General features: G+C 32.8%; 3 protein-coding genes across 6 annotated transcripts; 1 reads left to right on the top strand and 2 right to left on the bottom strand.

Annotated features, from left to right (window-relative positions):
* Positions 1–494: 494 nt before the first annotated feature.
* On the top strand, positions 495–6,588 carry LOC110824181 (GDT1-like protein 4). Its single transcript, XM_022054744.2, has 13 exons — positions 495–706; positions 821–889; positions 2,620–2,679; positions 2,762–2,809; positions 3,836–3,924; positions 4,040–4,076; positions 4,156–4,203; positions 5,179–5,247; positions 5,338–5,382; positions 5,468–5,529; positions 5,634–5,706; positions 5,801–5,892; positions 6,109–6,588. Exons 1-12 carry the CDS (start codon positions 689–691, stop codon positions 5,870–5,872), a joined length of 690 nt encoding a protein of 229 aa, XP_021910436.1. The 5' UTR covers positions 495–688; the 3' UTR covers positions 5,873–5,892; positions 6,109–6,588.
* A 3,266-nt stretch (positions 6,589–9,854) lies between these two features.
* LOC110823944 (Ribosomal protein L12/ ATP-dependent Clp protease adaptor protein ClpS family protein) lies at positions 9,855–12,835 on the bottom strand. Its single transcript, XM_022054451.2, has 3 exons — positions 12,669–12,835; positions 10,723–10,873; positions 9,855–10,303 (listed from the first exon to the last, which is right to left on the bottom strand). The coding sequence occupies exons 1-3, from the start codon at positions 12,730–12,732 to the stop codon at positions 10,042–10,044; spliced, it is 477 nt and encodes a 158-aa protein (XP_021910143.1). The 5' UTR covers positions 12,733–12,835; the 3' UTR covers positions 9,855–10,041.
* A 1,882-nt stretch (positions 12,836–14,717) lies between these two features.
* LOC110823914 (Transmembrane amino acid transporter family protein) lies at positions 14,718–17,774 on the bottom strand. Of its 4 annotated transcripts, none has more exons than XM_022054411.2 (9): positions 17,456–17,774; positions 17,153–17,211; positions 16,915–17,054; positions 16,432–16,815; positions 15,944–16,337; positions 15,747–15,852; positions 15,387–15,478; positions 15,198–15,266; positions 14,718–15,115 (listed from the first exon to the last, which is right to left on the bottom strand). In XM_022054411.2, the coding sequence occupies exons 2-9, from the start codon at positions 17,174–17,176 to the stop codon at positions 15,017–15,019; spliced, it is 1,308 nt and encodes a 435-aa protein (XP_021910103.1). In that variant the 5' UTR covers positions 17,177–17,211; positions 17,456–17,774; the 3' UTR covers positions 14,718–15,016. The 4 variants fall into 4 exon arrangements, with proteins under 4 accessions (XP_021910103.1, XP_088069202.1, XP_088069200.1 ...); XM_088213076.1 differs by having other exon boundaries at positions 17,314–17,773; XM_088213074.1 differs by having other exon boundaries at positions 16,915–17,057; positions 17,314–17,771.
* Positions 17,775–19,317: the final 1,543 nt, after the last annotated feature.

Below are 19,317 nucleotides of genomic sequence, written 5' to 3'. Positions count from 1 at the left end.
AAATTATTCACTTGTTTCAAAAATTCCTAAATCTAATTGACAGCAGAACTGGAGAGTGTATACATACATACATACACACACATATATATATAAATTATCACTTTATCTGATTAAATTTGGATTAGAGAGAGCATCTTATTTATACTATAAAATAATGAGTTACTTACTTGTAATAATATCTCTGTGAATCTTCTTAAAGCAACATAATATTCATTAAAAGTGGAATTAAATCATATTCTTAAATATTCCATTTTGGTGCATCATTTTCGTAAAAGCAAGATCAATGGACCACTCGAAAGAGTGGATATCACGCGCTCCTTGCTCGCGTTCTGTTACTCTTAATCTCTAGCTCCAGAGGTCCCTGCGTCCAGTAAGAATCCGGATAACCCCTCTTTTGATTCGGGATCTTCCATTGTCTTGATTCATGGGAACTGTACCCCACGCTCCCTGCCGTAGCCAGCACTCTTTTATTCTTATTTTATTTGTTTTCTTCCGGTCCTAAAACTTGAGCCGCGGCCCCCGAGTTAGGTGACCTCTCAGCCTCGCTTCTCTTTTGGAGAGAGACCTGGCAAGAGAACGAGTAAAAATCCGAGATTGTCAATTTCTCTGACATTATTTTCTCTCTCAGTTCTCTGCCAGAATCTAGGGTTTCTCTTCAGCACGTCCCGTTATCGTCTACTGAGGAAAAATGAGCTCCCTTGTACAGGTAATTAATTGACTGATAAATCGGCTTGGTTTTTCTAACTTAGAACACCGTTTATTTTATCTTAATTTCGATTTTGTTATTGCTGATTGATCCATTTTTTTTTTGTTGATTAAGGGCTTTACCAAGTCACTTGCCATGACCGTGCTATCCGAGATTGGCGACAAGACTTTTTTTGCTGCAGCGGTTATGTTTTTTCCCTGATTGTGTTCTTCCTATTTCAGTTCGACTTTATTTTTTATATCGAATTTGAGAGAATTGATAACTTATGTTAAATTATTTGTATGAAAGCTATACGGATTTAACTTCGCAAATCATCGATCCTAGAAAGGAAAAGAGAAAAAAAAAATTGCTACGTTCACGTCATCACGGTGGATTATTTAGAGAAATTATTTTGAAAACCAAATTGATTTGAAATATTGGTACTTGAAAGGAACTGAGCGAAAAAAAAACCTCATGATCGAAATTATTGCATGCACTATGCAAACATTCGGCAAACACCTATCTTATGGTTGATTGGTATGAATAACTGAGAGGTCAGTTGACTTATCAAATAGCTAGTTAGTACCATTTGAATCCTAAGAATTTTCTCTTCTGAGGTGAAAAAACCATACTCCTTGACGAAGCTGCAGCCAAAAATCTATGGAAACTGCAATTTGCACTACGTAGCTAGCTAGTCTTTCATGATCTGATGGATTTTTGGATTCTGTGGGGTCCTTTTATGTCGATATCAACAATCAGTTCATTGTTTAATATTTCTTCACGAGTTTCATGTTTGATGTTTTCTTATCTGATTTATACATATTTTTTGGTTAGTATTTTCCCCAGAAGCAACCTGGCTGGTAAACTCTATGCCCACTTTAGCGCTTTAAAGTTTAGTGCAAGTATCTGTTTCTTTTCTTGACAATATTCTCGAAGTGTTAACCTCCTCTAATATAAAACAAATGGAAAGATTAAATATTGAGCTTGATTTTCAAAAAACGAATTACTTTGTAAAGGTTTGCTGATAAAATCTGTGGAACCATGAGCAATAGATATACAGAAAAGTTAAATTACCGAGTTGTATTTGTAAATCTAATTTGATACTGTAGAGAGTTTAAGAAATTTAATAATAAAATTCTCCTTGGATCAAATATAGATATAGTAACGATAATAGTAAGTTTGATTTTCAGTAACCTCGACTAAAATGAAAAAAGAACTAAGAGATTATTAAGTATTGCGATGGCTTAATTGAGGGTGAATACACAGGATATGACGGAGCAACAGATATTTGTGTTGTGTTGTGTTGTCTGAGGGAAAAAATATAATAAGCAGGCTTGATGAAATTTTTGTATGCTTGTCTGATTGTGTTAGAGGAGGTTAGAGCTGGTACTTGCACGAAAAGTTATGGGCAATTCTCTGTAGTATAACATACAGATGAACCACCATTAGATAGATTACTTATATACTAACTTCTGCTTTGGGGCTTACATATACCCATAACTGCTGTTATATTGAAAGTTGATTTTCTTCTATCATCAGCGAAACACAAATTGAAATTCAAATACAAGAAATTTTTATTCTTTTTTCGAGAAGAGATGTACAGCATTGAAGACTTTCAGTTAGTCACGAACAGTTAGTCACAAATACATCTATCATTTTAAAGCAATTTATGCCGTTTTGGTTTCGATTTACTTGACTGTTTTCCTCACTGAGGATTCCCTTCTGTCTCCTTGCTTCTTTCCAATTTGTTCAAGTCATCTTCTTGGTTACCATAGGAGATGATAATATCTCTTTTACAAGAGTGTTTGATAATATCACTCTCACTTAGATTAATTCTTCTTTCTATATGCATGTGTAAGTCGAAAGATAATTTTTTTCCCCCCTTAAACTGAGTGATTTACAATTTTACTGATATCAGAGTTGCTTTTTCATAGATCTTGGCCATGCGTCATCCAAGGAGACTTGTGTTATCTGGTTGCCTGGGAGCTCTAATTGTGAGTGTTTTATATGTATAATAGTAGTTTAAAGCTTTCCTTCCTGTAAATTCATCAAACCTTAAGTTCTGTTGATTATTAGGTGATGACTATTCTTTCCGCCCTTGTTGGTTGGGCTGCTCCAAATTTGGTAAGCAATCTATTTTTCATCTGGGAAAACTTTTGGATTTGGATTGTTAGTAGATCCTTGAACAGGATTCTATCTGATAGGACGCATGTCAGTGACAATATTAATCAGCATTCAGTCCATTCATACCATAGGATATTTTTACTTAAAATGTATTTGGGAATGCAAATCAATTTCAATATGAATGTGCCATTTTATGGGTAGTTCTTTCAGAATTATATAATTTGATTAGGTAAGTAATAATATTTTCTGAAAACTTCACTCCAAAACGTTAAATAAAGAAAAGTCTTATCTCAGTATAACTTCAAGTGACACATTGATTGGCAATTGTTAACCTAAAATGAATAATCATTATTAAAAACTTTCAGTTGGGAATTATAGATTTTGTGGGATGTGGATGATCAATATATGCTGAGCTATTCTGATAATCTCAATAAAAAACTTGGCTGGGTTCACATCAATTATGAACTTTCTTATATCAGGCTCAACTTTACAGTTGACTATTTTCGGGCTCAAGGTTTATTATTCAAGAGCTCAGCTCATGACAGCACAAGCCTTCATTTTTGTATGCATAATATATTAAGTAATTCTTTGACGTAGACAGTTCAAAGAGCTCTGTGTTTGAACTTAAACTAGTTTGAGAGAACTAGATAACCTTATCAAGTTAATTCTACTTGAGCTTCAGCTTGGCATCTCAAAATCAAATGCAGCTTGGTCATACTTCAACTCGTAGAACTTGGTAACGCAAGGTTGAGCTAAATATAATTTTGTCCTTAAACAATCATTGAAATCCAACTTTATTTAACTTCTAGCATCACATTCTTCACGTCAAGATTTTACTTTCAACATAAATATGTTTGTATTTCAATCATGATTTCATTTCTAGAACACACTATCCTTGCAAACTTTTGTCATTGATTAGTTTTGTTGGTTTGTCATGTGCCACATTGTCAAAAGTGTCTTTATTTCAATTTTCCCATAAGAGACTCGTATTTTTTGGGTTACAACATGTCTTGTGACTTTTTGCAGATCTCTCGTAAATGGACCCATCACATAACAACATTGTTGTTCTTTAGTTTTGGGCTATGGTCTTTATGGGATGCATTCAGAGATGGAGGGTAATCGGTTTCTCACGATCATTTTTTATTTGCTATTTTATTGTGCATGGGCTAAATTCTTAAATGAACATAGACTCTGCTTGTATTGGAATCTGATAATGTATTAGCAAAACAGGGAGGCTGAAGAATTGGCTGAAGTTGAAGCAAAATTGGTTGGTTTTCCGCTTATCATAACTTGTACTCGATGTTCATCCTATATGCCTTCTAACTTCACATTCATTATACAATCAGGATGCTGATTGGAAGGCTAATGGAGGAACAGCAAAACAGAGTAATAAGGTATTGCAATGACAATTTCTCAAGTTGGAGTCGCCAACTACATTTTTCAATTTCATCACCAGCTTTTAGAAAGTTTTCTTTGGTCTCCTAACTTATTAGATTGTTTCAATGTTATTACTCTCTCATCATTAAGTGTAGATTAATTTCATGGTAGAGTTCTAACTATTACCTCTGTGGTAAACATTGACAGGCATTATCGTGTTTCCCACATACACATTGATTGGTCAAATCTTGTGGGTTTTGTTTGCATGTCTAGTGCAAGTGGCTGGTTATGAACAGCTTCTCCACTGGCCATGGCAATTAGTTGGTGTGTGGGTGGGCAGTGTTTACCTGTTAGTTTTTCATGTAGGTGATAGTTGGACTCTGGTGTGAAATTAACAGTTTAATTTACACCAGGTGCTGACTGGGTAAAGAGACTAAAACAATTTAATAAAAATTGATGAATAATGTAAGCATCAAGCAGAGACACATATTGATCAGTCAACTCTTGTGGTCTTGTAGTTAATGTGTGGGTGTGTACTTGTGTATGTTCTTGCGGTTGGTAGCGGGACTCTCAGAACAAAAAACTAACAATATTGTACACTTGGTGATGAAACACTAATTAAACTAAGAGGATATTTAGGATTGCTTAGAAATGTGTCTTAAGGTATTTAAAATGGTCGAGTGCTTCTGTTTAAAAAATTAAGCAATTATCTATGAGTTACAAAGAAGTAAATTAATTAAGTAAAAGATAAGCAGTTTCAAACATTTTAAAAAGCTTTTTTCTTTTTGCTTAAAATAACTTTTATGTATCTAGAAGCACTCTACTTATGAAAATTAAAACAGTCTTTAAAGTTACTTATAAGCACTAATAAACAATCTCAAATACACTCTTAAAACTTTTTAAAGTCAGACGATAAAGCTAAAAAGTGTAATATGAAGAGATAGCATCTATTTGGATGACCGCCCATATAATTTACTTATTTTTGTTCTCAGGATGATGATGACTTGAAAAAGCAGAAACGGCAGTTTTTCTCACAGTTTTTCTCGCCAATCTTTTTGAAGGTGATATGTTTCTCTCTGAACTATTCGATCTATAACACCAGAACCAAAGGCTGATTTAACCAAATTTGTCTCGCCTTTCTCATTCTGCAGGCATTTTCTATTACCTTTTTTGGTGAATGGGGTGACAAGAGCCAGGTCTGCACGAAACTATTTATATCCAGGTGCATCTGTATTCACTTTTGCCTCTTTACCATCATTATCCAAGCTTACTTTCTTGCAGCTTGCGACCATCGGTTTGGCTGCTGATGAGAATCCATTTGGTGTAGTTATTGGTGGTGTTGTGTAAGTTCCTATAGATCTTTCCATTTAATCCATGCACAATTTATTTCCTTCTGGTCTAATCAGGCTCCTAACCTTTTTGCATCCTACTTTGTGCCTTTCTTCAGAGCACAAGCATTGTGCACAACTGCTGCTGTCCTTGGAGGAAAGAGCTTGGCATCTCGGATATCTGAAAAAATAGTACTGATGGACACTTGGACTTTTCTTTGTGGCATATTACTGAAAGGCGTCATTATATCAAGTGGTTTGTAATTTCTGTAATTGTTTAATGCAGGTTGCACTGTCAGGTGGAATACTTTTCATTGTTTTTGGGATCCAATCTTTCCTTTCAACAGTTGACTCGTGATGATCAAATTATTGCTTATGGTTAGTACCTATTGTCAATTTGTTAATACCACTATCTTCTATGAGGATCCATTAGAGTAGTGAGAGTGTTTGGTTATCTGGGCCAAATGATTTACTGCAGAAATCTTCACCTTAATCTTTCACATGCACCAACAGGCACTAGAGTGCTTCCACAGGTGACTAGATAGTGAGCTACTGTGCTAATTTTCTAATAGTAGTTCCTTCTTGTTTCTACAGCTTGCTTCAGGGTTCGGAAGCTGGTTGGCAACCTAATTATTTTGACATCCAAAGTTATAAATTTTTCGCCAAGTTAGGCGTTCTAATGATTATTTCAGGAGCAAAGACCCTATCAGAGACAAACAACACGAGAAGAGCTAAGATATGCTTCACATGATGAAGGCTCTTTCATATCAGTTGTCTTTGATAACTATAAACTACCTCTTGCTTATACTATTTAAAAAATTTCATAGGCATCCAATTTTCTGGAACTTTCAACTCAAACGTAGTCTATTACCTTTCGTTACCACTTGCAATTTCTGCAGATGAAAACTGGAAGTTCAACTGGGACAAAAAAGAAAAAAAAAAAAAAAGAAGAGATGTGTATAAGCATGATTATTCATGAAGCTCAAATTACAGGGCTGGAAATAGTTTCTACCCGGATGATGTTTCATTATCATTCTTACAATTATTTTATTTCAAAAAGTTATCATTCTTACAGTTATGGATTGTGATTGAGTTTGGTGATGGTGGTGGAGATGAATTGAAGTGCTTTAAGATTTTGCAGCTTACTTTTATCAGCTTCTTGATGGAATTTAGTGGTGCATGGGCACTGTCCCTTTTGCAAGCAGTTTAATTTCTACCCAATTCTAATTAGATTTTTAATTTTTTTTATAAAATTTTTATATTAATTCTAATATATAAGTAATCTATAATTTATGATGATCAAGTTTGGCTATCTATAACTTACTTTTTTTTGTTTTTGTTGGAAATTCAACACTAACCTTGAAACGTCATAATTTCCTAGGAGGGAAAGGACTATTACACTTTAGGAATTTTGTTGTTGTATTGTATTATCGATCTGGATCTCTTCAAGTATCATAAATTGCCGTCCTGGATCTCCACATGTAAAAATTTTGTGTTGCATTCGTGGTACTTACGCCAGGAAGAGAAATCTTGATCCGCCCAATTTAGGGATCTGACCTTGCCGCCGTCATGACCATGGTGGCGCATGAGGTCACTTTTGTAGTTGCAGGCTTGGTCCGACTGATCATTTTTTTTCCTTTAAGTTTCCTACTGATCAATTGAGGGATGTGCTTAGTTTGTACATTAACAGTAACCATTAATGTCTGCTAACATATTTAAATAAATAGCACATGGATGCCGTATCATCAACACATTGTCTATGGACCAACTAAAAAAATACATTTGTAATGCCGTGTCATGCCTTCTACGATGATCCCACCCCCGACACAGGAATTTGCTTCGTACCCTACCTCCTTCGTGCCCTACCTTCATCCATCACCATGCCATAGGAAACGTATTTTGGCTAATTAATAAATTAGGCTAATAATTATTTCTTGCTTTGTCTTCTTTCTTCTTCCATCACCCTGTACTCCTCCAATTGAATCATATACATCACATTTAGTTTGTAGCTTTGAGAAATAGAGTATCAGAGTATGCACACATTGGATATCTCTGCCAACGTCATATCTAATACGATTTGTGCTCATATATGTTTGATTTGTCCAACAACCGTTTGTTGGATAATATTTCAGCTGATCTAGCAAAATGTTCTTTCTTGAACAACTTAATTTTGTCTATAAATCATTTGCTTGGGTCTGTCCCATTTTAGTTGCCCAATCTAGGTAGGCTGAAGAAGTTTTATGTGGTTGATGATGATCTTATGAACACCCACCCACCCACCCTTCTTTAAGGATTTTTATTCTGCAGATTTTGCTAGGAATAACGGGCTTTGTGAACAACTTTTAGGGTCCAAATATGGTGGGTTGAGCAAGATGCATCTTGCCATTATAATCGCAACTAGTGTGTTTGGTGCTGTTACATCATTGCTGTGAGCGTTTACGATTTGCTGGTGATACCATTTAAGGTGGATGGAGGAGAAGGAGAGAGGGTCTGAGTATGGGGGCCATGCGTCAACTACGCGGCATCCACATGTCATATACATTGTGTCCATATAGATTATAGCTGATGAATATGCTGATGTTTAACGACATTAATTTTTTTTTTTTAATTATAAGAGAGTGATTTGCATATTTTTAAAAATTAAGAGTTAATTTAAATAAAAAAAAATCAGAGTGTAGTTTAAATATTTTATAGAAATTACGGATGAAATAAAATATTTTGACTTTTTTTATTCAAAAATTTTCCCCAACTTTTACAGAGTATACACAATTTCCAATCTCCATCAATTTTTTATAATATTGTTTAGATGAGTTACTGTAGCAGACGACATGTCAAGCCACGTATATATCAGTTTTGAATTTGTCGACAGAGCGAGAAATAATGTCCAAATTTTCGATTTAAACCATTTTTATCTCCCTACGTCGAACCCCTTTTGATGGTGGGCCCTGCATCCCCATGATCACCTACAGGGTAGACCTCAGCACCTTCACCATCATTGGACAACCACTCCATATCTGTAGTCGACCCAATTACCAGCGATAGTGGGCCCTGCAAGACCTCTTTTACAAGCCCATCACCATTGTCAGAAACAAGATGCTTCTCGATCGGAGTCAGGGCCGCACCTATATGCGGTTGTCATTACTGTGCACTCCTTGCTCCCCTCAACGCCAACACTAGCGGTAAATTGCTTCTTCATGCCTCCGCATCTGGTGGCGGCAACACCAAATGCAAAATTAACAAACACCATCAAGACCTTAACAAAATTGTCTAATAACGTAAATATTCACGTGTTCGGCTCGCCACCCAAGTATGATTGTTAATATTATGGGTTGTTGACGCATAGAAATCTGATTGTGTAGGGACTGAGGGGGTGATTAGCTCACTGCGTGAGGTTATTTAGGGAGAGATCTCACTTTATGTTGCATGACGCTTGCAGAGTCCACGAGGAGGCGACGGGAGCTTGGGTACATGATGCTGACTTGAGGTCTATGCGTATATCAATAAGAACGTCATATTAGCAAATTTAAAACTAATGCATACGTGACTCGACACATCAATTATTACATCAGTACGTTAAATAATGTTAAGAGAAAAGAGAAATTTTGTCTGCTTCTTAAAAGTTCATGGAAATTTTGATTAGAAAAAAAAAAAAAAAATACTTTGAAGGAATTTTATTTTATGCATTTTTAAATAATTTGAAAGATATTTTGGTATTTTAGCCATTTTGAATGAGTATTAAAATCATATTTTAAATAAATTTTGTTAGATAAATTTTTTTCTTTCTTAAAATCACCCTTTTTATATTACCAAAGGTAGAGAGAGATTGAATAAAACATGCTTAAAGCTACTTATAATAAGTAAATAGGTAATAACCAACAATCTCTTAATCTACATTGTTCTTTCATAAAATTGTTTTTAGCTGAGGTATTTTATGTTCTAAATAAAAAGTAGAACTGCCAATTCCAAAAAAATAATAATAAAAATTATCAGAGACAAAATAAGCTCCAGGCCAATAAAAATGGCAGATCTACTATTTCAAGAATGTTTGCATTGGCCTTTCGCTTCAACTTTTACTATTAAAGAAAAGCACTTTTATAATTAAATAAATAAAACATATATATTTTTTTTGGCGACAACCAAAATATGCTCTTAATAAGCTTAAAGTTAAAAATTAAAACGTTTAGCTCTTAAAAAATAATTTTAACTTGAAAGGTTAATTTTATTAAACACACAGTCATTACTTTTCTCAAATGACGGCAGTTTTGCTAACTATTTTTACAAAATACTGATCAATTTTTAATTAAAAAGATTTTAACGAACAACTATTTTACTCAATAGTATCAATAAGTTACTTTTTATTCAAAATTACTACCTGACCACATGATGACAACAGTAGCTCATACAAATATTGGCACTACAGATTTATATACACCATCTAACGCTTTTCAGAAGAAAGCTTTTAGCAATGATAGCCACAAGGATCCTCGAAAACCTTTTCTTTTTCTTTTTTTTCTTTTTTTTGAAGTTTCAGCACCCGCCACTAGCGGGTTCAATTGAACTCAGAAGTCCATTGCCCCTCAGTTGCATGCAGTGATCTTCAGCATCAGCCTGAGCACAGATAATCACCACTGACAAGCCATTGTAGTGTGCTTCTTGCATTATATTGACAGCATTGTCGAGTGTCATCCCAGGAATGACTTTCATCAGCACCTGGACAACATATTCCCTTTTATTGTAGTTGTCATTATGCAGAATAACACGGTAAGGTGGAGCAGTTTTCCTCGATTTCCTGAAGAAGTTTTTATGATGTGTAATTTACAATGAAAAAATATGGAGTGGTACGCTCATCATAAGGTAAAAGTTTTTCCTTTTTGCTACTTCTAGTAGATTGAGGATTAATATCAAATTTCCACTTATTAGCCACTGATCAACATCTTTGTAAACATTGCTATAGTATTTATGATTAAAATGCAAATTTGACCTACTTTGAACTAGTGATATTAAGACTTAGCCAGAATCAGCATACGTTGCAAACCACTGACATTCACAAATCCAAATATATATCAAAAGACTGCAGAATTAAAAATAAATTTATTTTGAGAAGATTATAAATTTGTGAGTTCGCAATACACTAGTTTGACATGACTGATATAAATGTTAATATTACCACATGGAATTAGTAAAAATGAAAAGCATTTGTGCACATACCTCAAATCAAACTCAGATTCTCGGCCAGGAGTAGTTTTCTCTATCACTGGTCTTTCCAACACTCCCCCTCCTTTACCTCCTCCTGTCGCTGATAAAGCCATGAGAATACCTCGAGTGATGCATGGTCCTTTACAAGGAGAGTGCTTCTCTCCTTTTAAAAGAAAAATAACTCCATTATTAGAGGGTATAAATAATCATGCATCTAATGCTATAAAAAGGTTAGTGATAGATAACGAAAAATAAATTAGGCAATAGAGACAACAAAGACAAATATAAAAAACTAAATGACAACATTCATTGTATGTTCACATGGTTGGCATATCCTCATACAGATTTAAGAAATTACAGAATTCTACACAAGACGAATGGGTAAACGTGCAGTTTTTAAACAACAAAGATTCTCATGCACCACTGCAACTATATATTCCAATAGACAAACTAAACCCCGTGACATACAGATACTCCAAATCTTTGCAAAGTCCTATACAATTTCCCAGTAAGCATCTTGACTCTTAATCTAACCAAAAGCATCTGGACTGTTACTTCAGCCGATGATCATTCTGAAAGCATATAGTATTTGCTGTGACTGGTACAAGAGAACAGCACACAGAGCCTTAGTAGAAGACAAAAGTTTGTACCTTTAAACCTTATCCAATTAAATATCTTCCCAATCTATGACAAACTTAATAGAAGTTTCTATTGATCAAGTTTACGCTATGTTTATAATAAGTTCTACACTAAATATAATTATGAAAATTTGTAATATACTCGGATAAAAAAAAAAGCACACACACGCACATATATAGAATTCATGTAGAATTAAAATAATATATTCCAAACACCATCAAAGTTGATAGAATTTGGAATATATTGCTTCAATTCTGTATGGAATTCTGTATGAACCCCATTTTTATCATTTTAGTTGCACTTTGATAGTCTTGTAGTTAAAAGAATGTGGATTTGCAAAGAATTTTTGTGGAATTAAAATAATATATTCCAAACTCCATCAAAGTTGATAGAACTTGGAATATATTGTTTCAATTCTGTATGGAATTCCATATGAACCCAATTTTTATCATTTTAGTTGCACTTTGACAGTCTTATAGTTAAAAGAATGTGAATATGCAAATGAATTTCACCCAAATTTTGAAATTATTCCAGATATAAATTTAAACACTAATCATGAACACATCTTCAGATTCCTGAGCGTCCTATACCATTTACAATCCCTGAATCACCAACATAACCCAAATAGATTGTCCATTTTTGTGAATAAATCCACCTAAAATAGCCAATAATCACTCGTCAATGTGGACGAATTGTTTCCTGAAGTTAAATTAGAAGAAAGAAATCACTGCAAGTAACTAATTAGACAAACTATTGCAATGTTCCACCAACATATGATCTTCAGAGAAACGGGATATCGTTAAGATCTTTGCTATCCAGAAAAGAGACAAAACCAAGTTAAACAGACCTAAATAGTAAGTAAGTTGAAAAAATAAAAAATAAATTACTAAAACTGAACCTCACTCACATATCAGAACTATTCAGCAAGAAAAAGACCACTATAAACTAGGAAATGCGTCCAAACACGAACAGTTTTTGCCACTCAAATCATTCAGCATTTATCCTGTTGTTTCCTTTAATCTTGCTTTTCTCGTTAACATAAATGGTATAATTGCGCAAAACCTAATCATACTGCAAAGGTAAATCCTATTCACCAAAGGAAAATTGCAACGAATTCAAAAAACGAATTTAACACAGCCATCAATTTATCCAAACATAAAGCTTCGAATTCAAAATAAAAAGCCGCCAAGAAATACCTTTGAAGGTTTCCATTGAAAAAACCTTTTGGAGTGAATGAAATAATTAACACCTAAATACTGAATTGAATAAGAACAACGTACAGCACATCAAATGAAGAAATTCAAAGAAAGAAGAAGAACCTGGTTTGGGATTGAAGACAGTGCTGGGCGAGAGAGAAAGTCTCCCACAAATCGCAGTTTCCATCTCTCTCTTCAACCACAGGATCACAACGAAGTCTCCCCTCTCTCGACCAATACTGCCTCTGGCTCTGGCTCTGGCTCTAGTTTTTATATTTTATTAAAAAAATAAATTAGAAAAAAAAAAACAGAGAAATGGGTGGTTATGGCCTTAAACGACTCCAGTGCAATGAAGTGGCGTCGTTTTTGCACTCTATCTGGAATTGGTACTTCCGAGTTAAACGGTGCGTTTTCTTCTCATGACTTCGAACCGCAAAAAAAATCCCCCTTCTATAATTGTGGTGTACATGTTGCTTGTCACACATCATTGGAGGTTTATGTAAATTTATATTTTGTATTTACTAAAAAAAGTTGGTAATTTATTTAATTAATACTAAAATTTCATTTAAAAAAAAATCTTTTAGAATTTAACTTGCATAAACTTATGGACACAATGTATTACAAGGTATCTCGAAACTTCTTCATTATAATTTATCCATCAACATAGTTTTCATAAATAATTGATATGGAATTGAGATTTTTTTGGGTACCCAAAAAAATTATTAAGCTCAATTTCAAAGTGCATGAAATTTGTCAATTTTGTTTTGTTTTGAAGCAATTTAGAATTAATTTTAAAAGTTATTAGTAGGATAATTGAACAAAATTTATTAAAACTTCATAAGTTGAGAGTCTAAATTCATTTTTCTAATTCTATATAAAGCTCAATTTTTAATATTTTAAATAGAATGATTAGCCTTATTAATTAAATTATGAATTAATTTTTAAATAAATTTTAAAAAATGTCCCTTGAGGCACAACTCTACTCAGACTATTCTTTTATTATGAGACCACAAAACATGCATGTACACAGTTTAACATAAAATCTAACGTTTCTCGTAATATATATAATGTTTATATATACAGAAAATGAGTTCAAAATATAGAATTTAATAAAACAAGACGGTAATATCTAGAATATAAATAAAATTTACATGAACTAAAATATTTTCACGAGTTATACTCGTCTGGTAATTGTTCTGATTTTTTTTACTTATCTGAAAAATAACATGATAAAATTTAATAAATTTCACAAACTCAATAGGTATTCATATTATTTTAAAACTCAAATAAGATATTATGCAAAAACACACGACATGTAACATATGCAATCGTGATATTTTCAATGCAAAATTTAGTTATAATTTTTCACCTAATTTATTCCAAGTATATCATCGGTCTCGCAAACAAATGAAGATGTTATTTTTTTCTCTTTCACAAAAGCGATACTTTAGTGCATGAATAACAATAAAAAGTTAAAACAAATGTATGTTGTTACGTTAAATACTTTGCATTTGGTGTTAAAAAATTTGAAGGCAGAATAATAAAGTGGTAGTATTTTAAATAGAACTATATTTATGTAATGTGCTACATACATAATATAATTTTTATAACTATTAAAAGATAATATAAAAAATAATACAAATATATAATCATGAAATTGAAGATATTTGTAAATTTAGTAATATAATTAATCCAAAATGTAAATTAAAATAGATAATTATATATTAAAGTATTATAATTTAATAATAAAATAAACATAAAACAGAATTTAATATATATATATCTATGTATGTATGTAAACAATCTGAGAAGCTTTCTCTATGGTATAATAGCCCCAAGTTTATAAGTTATACAAAATTCATATTCGTATAAGTATATATAAAATAAAAATAAAAAAGAAAGGAATTTTTTTGGGTCCAATTATTATGCTTCGAAGTTGAAGAGAAATTTCAGTTTCCAGATTACTTTTAAAAAAAGTGATTAAACTGAAGTCTCCATAATTCTTATTTCAATTCCCACTTTCTAAAGTCCTGCCCTGATCGATCACCATCTTCTTTTTGCTTTATTAAATTTGTTCCATCTACTAAAGAAAAATCTCAGTTTATTTCATTAATCACTTGAATTTCTTTGATAGAAGATACAACTAATCGATTAATTAGTACGTAAGCTAAGTGATTTGGGAAGTACCCCAAATTAAATCTTTATTCATCTCGGTGACTATTTATACATTAAAAAAGAAAATGGTAGAGACAAAGCATTTTAGGATTGCCTTTGGATTATGTACATTATACTTTTATATATATATATATATATATGTATGTATGTATGCATATGTAAACGATTGATTGCTCAAACATAACCAAAAAAAAAAAAAAAACATTATTAACGTAGTGCAGTCTAGTTAGTCTTGCTACATCAATCAAAATCTCTCTCTCTCTCTCTCTCTCTCTGGACATCATGATTTTTCACAATTATGTATAGAAACTGTATGTGGAAGCATCTGCAACGATATTTCTTAATCCGCCAATGGTTGATGCAGACATGATGAACACCCCAATGAATATGGAAGCCTGAAATTGATGTGCAAAATTTGAAAGTGTTATTGTATATTTCAATAATTACGTGGAGTAATTAGTACATAATTCTGATTACCCAGTTGATGAACCAGTTAGCGCTGAATCTTCTTGGTTTCACGATAATCAGCCACATTATGCTAGGGAGCTGCAACAATGTTCAGCACATGGATATAACTGAGAATGAGGACCCAAAGCTTCAACAACACACACACACACACACACACATGTATACATATATCTGTATAGACAAATGAAAAGAGCTTACAAAGTAGGAAGTGGGTGCAAAACCAAAGCCACCAAAGAAACCAAGAAGATCTCCAAAGAAAGGGAAAGTGACTGCAATGAAGAGCGTAATTGCTGCAACTCAAAGTAGATTTGTCATTAATTTTAGAAAAGGTGATCATCAAGTTGCAATTATGCATACATATATTTATATACATAATCGCAAACTACTGTGCCAAACACTTTTTTACCAAACTATCAGGTCCTAAAATCTCGTATTGAGATTATTAATAATATGCGATTTATGATTTTATATAGATTTTAACAATTGCATAGTTTTACCATATGATATTGAGGTATTTCAACGTAAATTCTCGAAGAAATTAAAAAAAATGAATCTTACCCACATAAGCAGATCGAGTAATGACTCTGAGAGCAAACCCTGGAGGAAACCTGAATCTTTTTACCATAATTCCTTCCAGCAACGCAAAGACCGGCATAGCAAAAACCTGTTAAAAAGATTCTTTATTTTTCAATACATCCATATTGATCATATGTATGTATGTATGTGTGTATTTTTGTATGTATATATTGATATACCTGGTAGCTTCCAATGACATGGACGACGACCATTAGATTAGCAGAGGCAATGAGCCATTCAGGTCTTTTGAGTTCCATGATGACATTATCTTCAACATCTTGTCCAAACGCCCAGTAGCCTATAAGTGCTACTGGGAAATAGCAGATTGCATTAATAAAATAAGCTCCAATCACTCCTTTCCACATTGCTAATTTCGATGGCTTCTCCGGAGTCGATGGAATGGTGGCCTGAATTTCTAAGGCCACAGCATGGCCAGCGAATGCAAATGAAATTTGCCCCAGTGCATTAAACACTCGAAACATCGAATCCACCCCACTCGTTTTCTTGTAATCGTAACTCACGTTATCAATTCGTCCTCTACTCAAGCAACCAACCCAAGCTATTGTCGAATAACTGCAAATTCCCACCATGATTTTTAGATACATAAACAATCAAGTCGTTTTCTAGTTATGTTAAGAGTAAGAGGAAGAGGAAAAAGAAAATTGACCTCAAAGACATGACTGCTGCTGCAAGTGAAACACCAGCAACAGAATTGAAATTAGGGAGCTGGGATAGGAAGAAATGGATGCCACCGAAGATTAAGATCCAGTAAGATTGTCTCAACTGGGTGCAATTAGTACAAGCCATCTCCATGAACTTCTTCAAACACTTCCCTCCCGTCACCATGTACACGATGTTACATCCAACCTGGACAATCAGCTGTTGAGGCAGAACGATTAATGGTCCTAGTTTTGGACCGAAAGCATGTCGACCCAAGTCTAAATACCGATCAAAACGAGTCCCGGGAATGCATTCATGGAGTTGGACCATTTGCCACATTGTGTTCAAGGTCATGCACCAGGATAACACCAGAACCATTATTCCTGGACCCCTGGTATACAAAATCATACACCAGAATTTATCTTCTTATAAGCCAGCTGATATGTATATATATGTATATATGCTACGACTTGCTGAGAAATATATGTACCATCCCAAGTAGGCCATAGCGTAGGGTAAGCTGAGAACGCCTGCACCTATCATGGCTGTAACAGTGTGGAAGGTTGAGTACCACCATTTGGCCCGCCGAGATGCCTCTGCTTCCTTGCATGTTTCAATGGACAGAACTTCCTGCTTCAGAGTTTTCAAGAAAAGAAATCTCAGAAACAAAGAATATCAACCGTTTGACTTAGCTGCAGTCGGACATAGCCTAATAAGTTAATACTCACCTTTGAAGGAGAAGTGGAGACCATTATCTTCAAATTTCCTCGACGATAATATGAAGACCCTGTGAATGTGGAACACAGATGATTGTCATCGTGTATAAGTAGTAGTCAGTAACATAACTTTTTTATAAGGAATAAATCTAAGAAGGTAAAGGAATATTTACTTTGGTACTAGCAATTTCCAGGAATTTGCTTCTCACCCAACTTTTCTTCTTGATTATTCTTTCATATAAGAAGAAGAAGCCAATCGTAGGCGAAGGTAGTTGCAGCAAAAAGTAAAAAAGCTCAACTGAAAAAAGCAATCACCTGTATTTATGTGGAACACTGATGTTAACGAACCACCCACTAATTGATAATATAACTTTATGAATATGTATATAAATCAAGGGTTTGTTCAAAAATCAATTAGTGTAGTAAGCGACCGAGCTTTCCATGGCAAAGAACAGTGACAAGGTGATTTTGATTGCAGAACATGTTTAAATTTCGTATAGAAGAAGTGTTCGAATTTTTTGAAGATTTGTCTGGCAGCGAATGATGGAAACTTTTGTTGGGTGGTGAATTTAAACCAAATCTATCTCGAAATGATTAGGGTAATATCAGTGGGTTCATTAAAAGGCCTTGGGTTCTGGAACAATGATTAAAGGGAGGAGGCTCCTTGTGCTTCAAAGTTTGTGCGGTTCACATTCTTTCCTGCCTCAGTGTCCCCATTTGTCTTTGGGGGCCGAAAGTTAGACCACAAATCTTTGTATCCCAACAAGTACATAATATATATATATATATATATTCCATAGTTAGATTTTAAGTTTTTTTTTAAATAAAAAAATTAATTACATTTTAAGTTAGTTACCTCGTTTTGATATTTTTTTTTTGATAAAAATTTATATATTTTATTAATTAAATAACTCATACAAATTAATTATAACAAAAATTTAAAAAAAAATACACAAAATATTTGGAAAAAAAAAAAAAAAACCAAGAATAGAGTTAATGAATTGTTACTAAACCCTAACAACATTAATATCATCATGATGTATGCATTATGGTAATCATGATCTAATTTTATGAACTTTGATTAAATCAAAATATGGTCATTTGGTCTCATTATATTATGGTTTAAATTGTGTAACTTACGGATACACACACATATATGGTAAAGTCAGATTACTAATATATATATATATATATATATATATATATATGGTTATTTGGTTTTTTTCACATATGATATATGTAGGTTTTCTTTTTTATAAAATTATCAAAATTTTCGAATTTTAAGAGTTATTATAATTTAATTTTTAACGTTTTTATTTATTCTAAAAATTAAAAAAAAAATTAGAGTAATTAAATAGATGCTTTAAAAAATAATTTTAACAAATATTTTTTGAGTAATTAATAAATTAATAACAGTGAAAAACATAACATTGTTATTAATTTATTAATTTAATTAACTAATCAAATTTTTTTTTTCGAATTAATTTTTAAAATAATAAAATATAGTTTAACTATTTCAATTTTTTTAAGAAATAAAAAAAATTAAAAGTTTTAAATGAATAAAAAAAATCAGGTATCAAATTATAATAACAAACTATTATGAATCAAACTTTAATAAGTACTAAATTTGGAGAAGTAATATGATAATTTTTTTTTTTAAATTGTTGAATTTTTATATATTTGTATATGTACACATATGCACGCATGTATGTATTTAGAAAAATGTAGACATAAAAATTTCACAAGTTAAGAAAGCAAAATTAGGAGAAGAAAAAAAAACTCAACATGCTAGAAAATTTAATATAAAATTTACTAATGTTAATAAAACGATAAAGAACTATAAGAACTGAAGTGTCAGAAAAATCGATAGCGGATATTAAAAAAAAAAAAAAAAAAGAGCCTTCTATATTAGTGAATCTAGGCCAATTTAACTGATAAATTAATGGAGGAAATTAATCTTAACTAGTAAAAAAAGTAGAGCATGAGATAAGAACTTCGCTCAAAATTTTCTGGTCAGAGTAAAACTTCTTTGGAAAAACCAGAAAGGAAGAACAATTTTCAATTACTGTAACTTGACAATCTGACAACTCTCTTTTCAAATTTTCTTTTTAAACCAGAAAAAATATTATGGGATACATCAGTGATACTGAGACTGGCACTGGAAATCCAGCGGCTTG

The sequence above is a fragment of the Carica papaya genome, chromosome 2, assembly GCF_054855325.1.
Source record: "Carica papaya isolate Zhongbai chromosome 2, ASM5485532v1, whole genome shotgun sequence".
Lineage (NCBI taxonomy): Eukaryota > Viridiplantae > Streptophyta > Magnoliopsida > Brassicales > Caricaceae > Carica > Carica papaya.
Note: the sequence above shows the minus strand (reverse complement) of the source record. Positions and strands in the feature narration are given on the sequence as shown.

Coding starts and splice junctions, on each gene's coding strand:
- LOC110824181 (XM_022054744.2), top strand. Junction 2,810..3,835: donor GTTGGGCTGCTCCAAATTTG/GTAAGCAATCTA, acceptor GACTTTTTGCAG/ATCTCTCGTAAATGGACCCA. Junction 5,530..5,633: donor GTAGTTATTGGTGGTGTTGT/GTAAGTTCCTAT, acceptor GCCTTTCTTCAG/AGCACAAGCATTGTGCACAA.
- LOC110823944 (XM_022054451.2), bottom strand. CDS start 12,732: ATGGAAACTGCGATTTGTGGGAGACTTTCTCTCTCGCCCAGCACTGTC. Junction 10,874..12,668: donor TGTCTTCAATCCCAAACCAG/GTTCTTCTTCTT, acceptor TTCTTTTAAAAG/GAGAGAAGCACTCTCCTTGT. Junction 10,304..10,722: donor GAATCTGAGTTTGATTTGAG/GTATGTGCACAA, acceptor AAACTTCTTCAG/GAAATCGAGGAAAACTGCTC.
- LOC110823914 (XM_088213074.1), bottom strand. CDS start 17,176: ATGGTCTCCACTTCTCCTTCAAAG. Junction 15,479..15,746: donor TACTCGATCTGCTTATGTGG/GTAAGATTCATT, acceptor TTTGAGTTGCAG/CAATTACGCTCTTCATTGCA. Junction 15,116..15,197: donor CTAACTGGTTCATCAACTGG/GTAATCAGAATT, acceptor CATCAATTTCAG/GCTTCCATATTCATTGGGGT.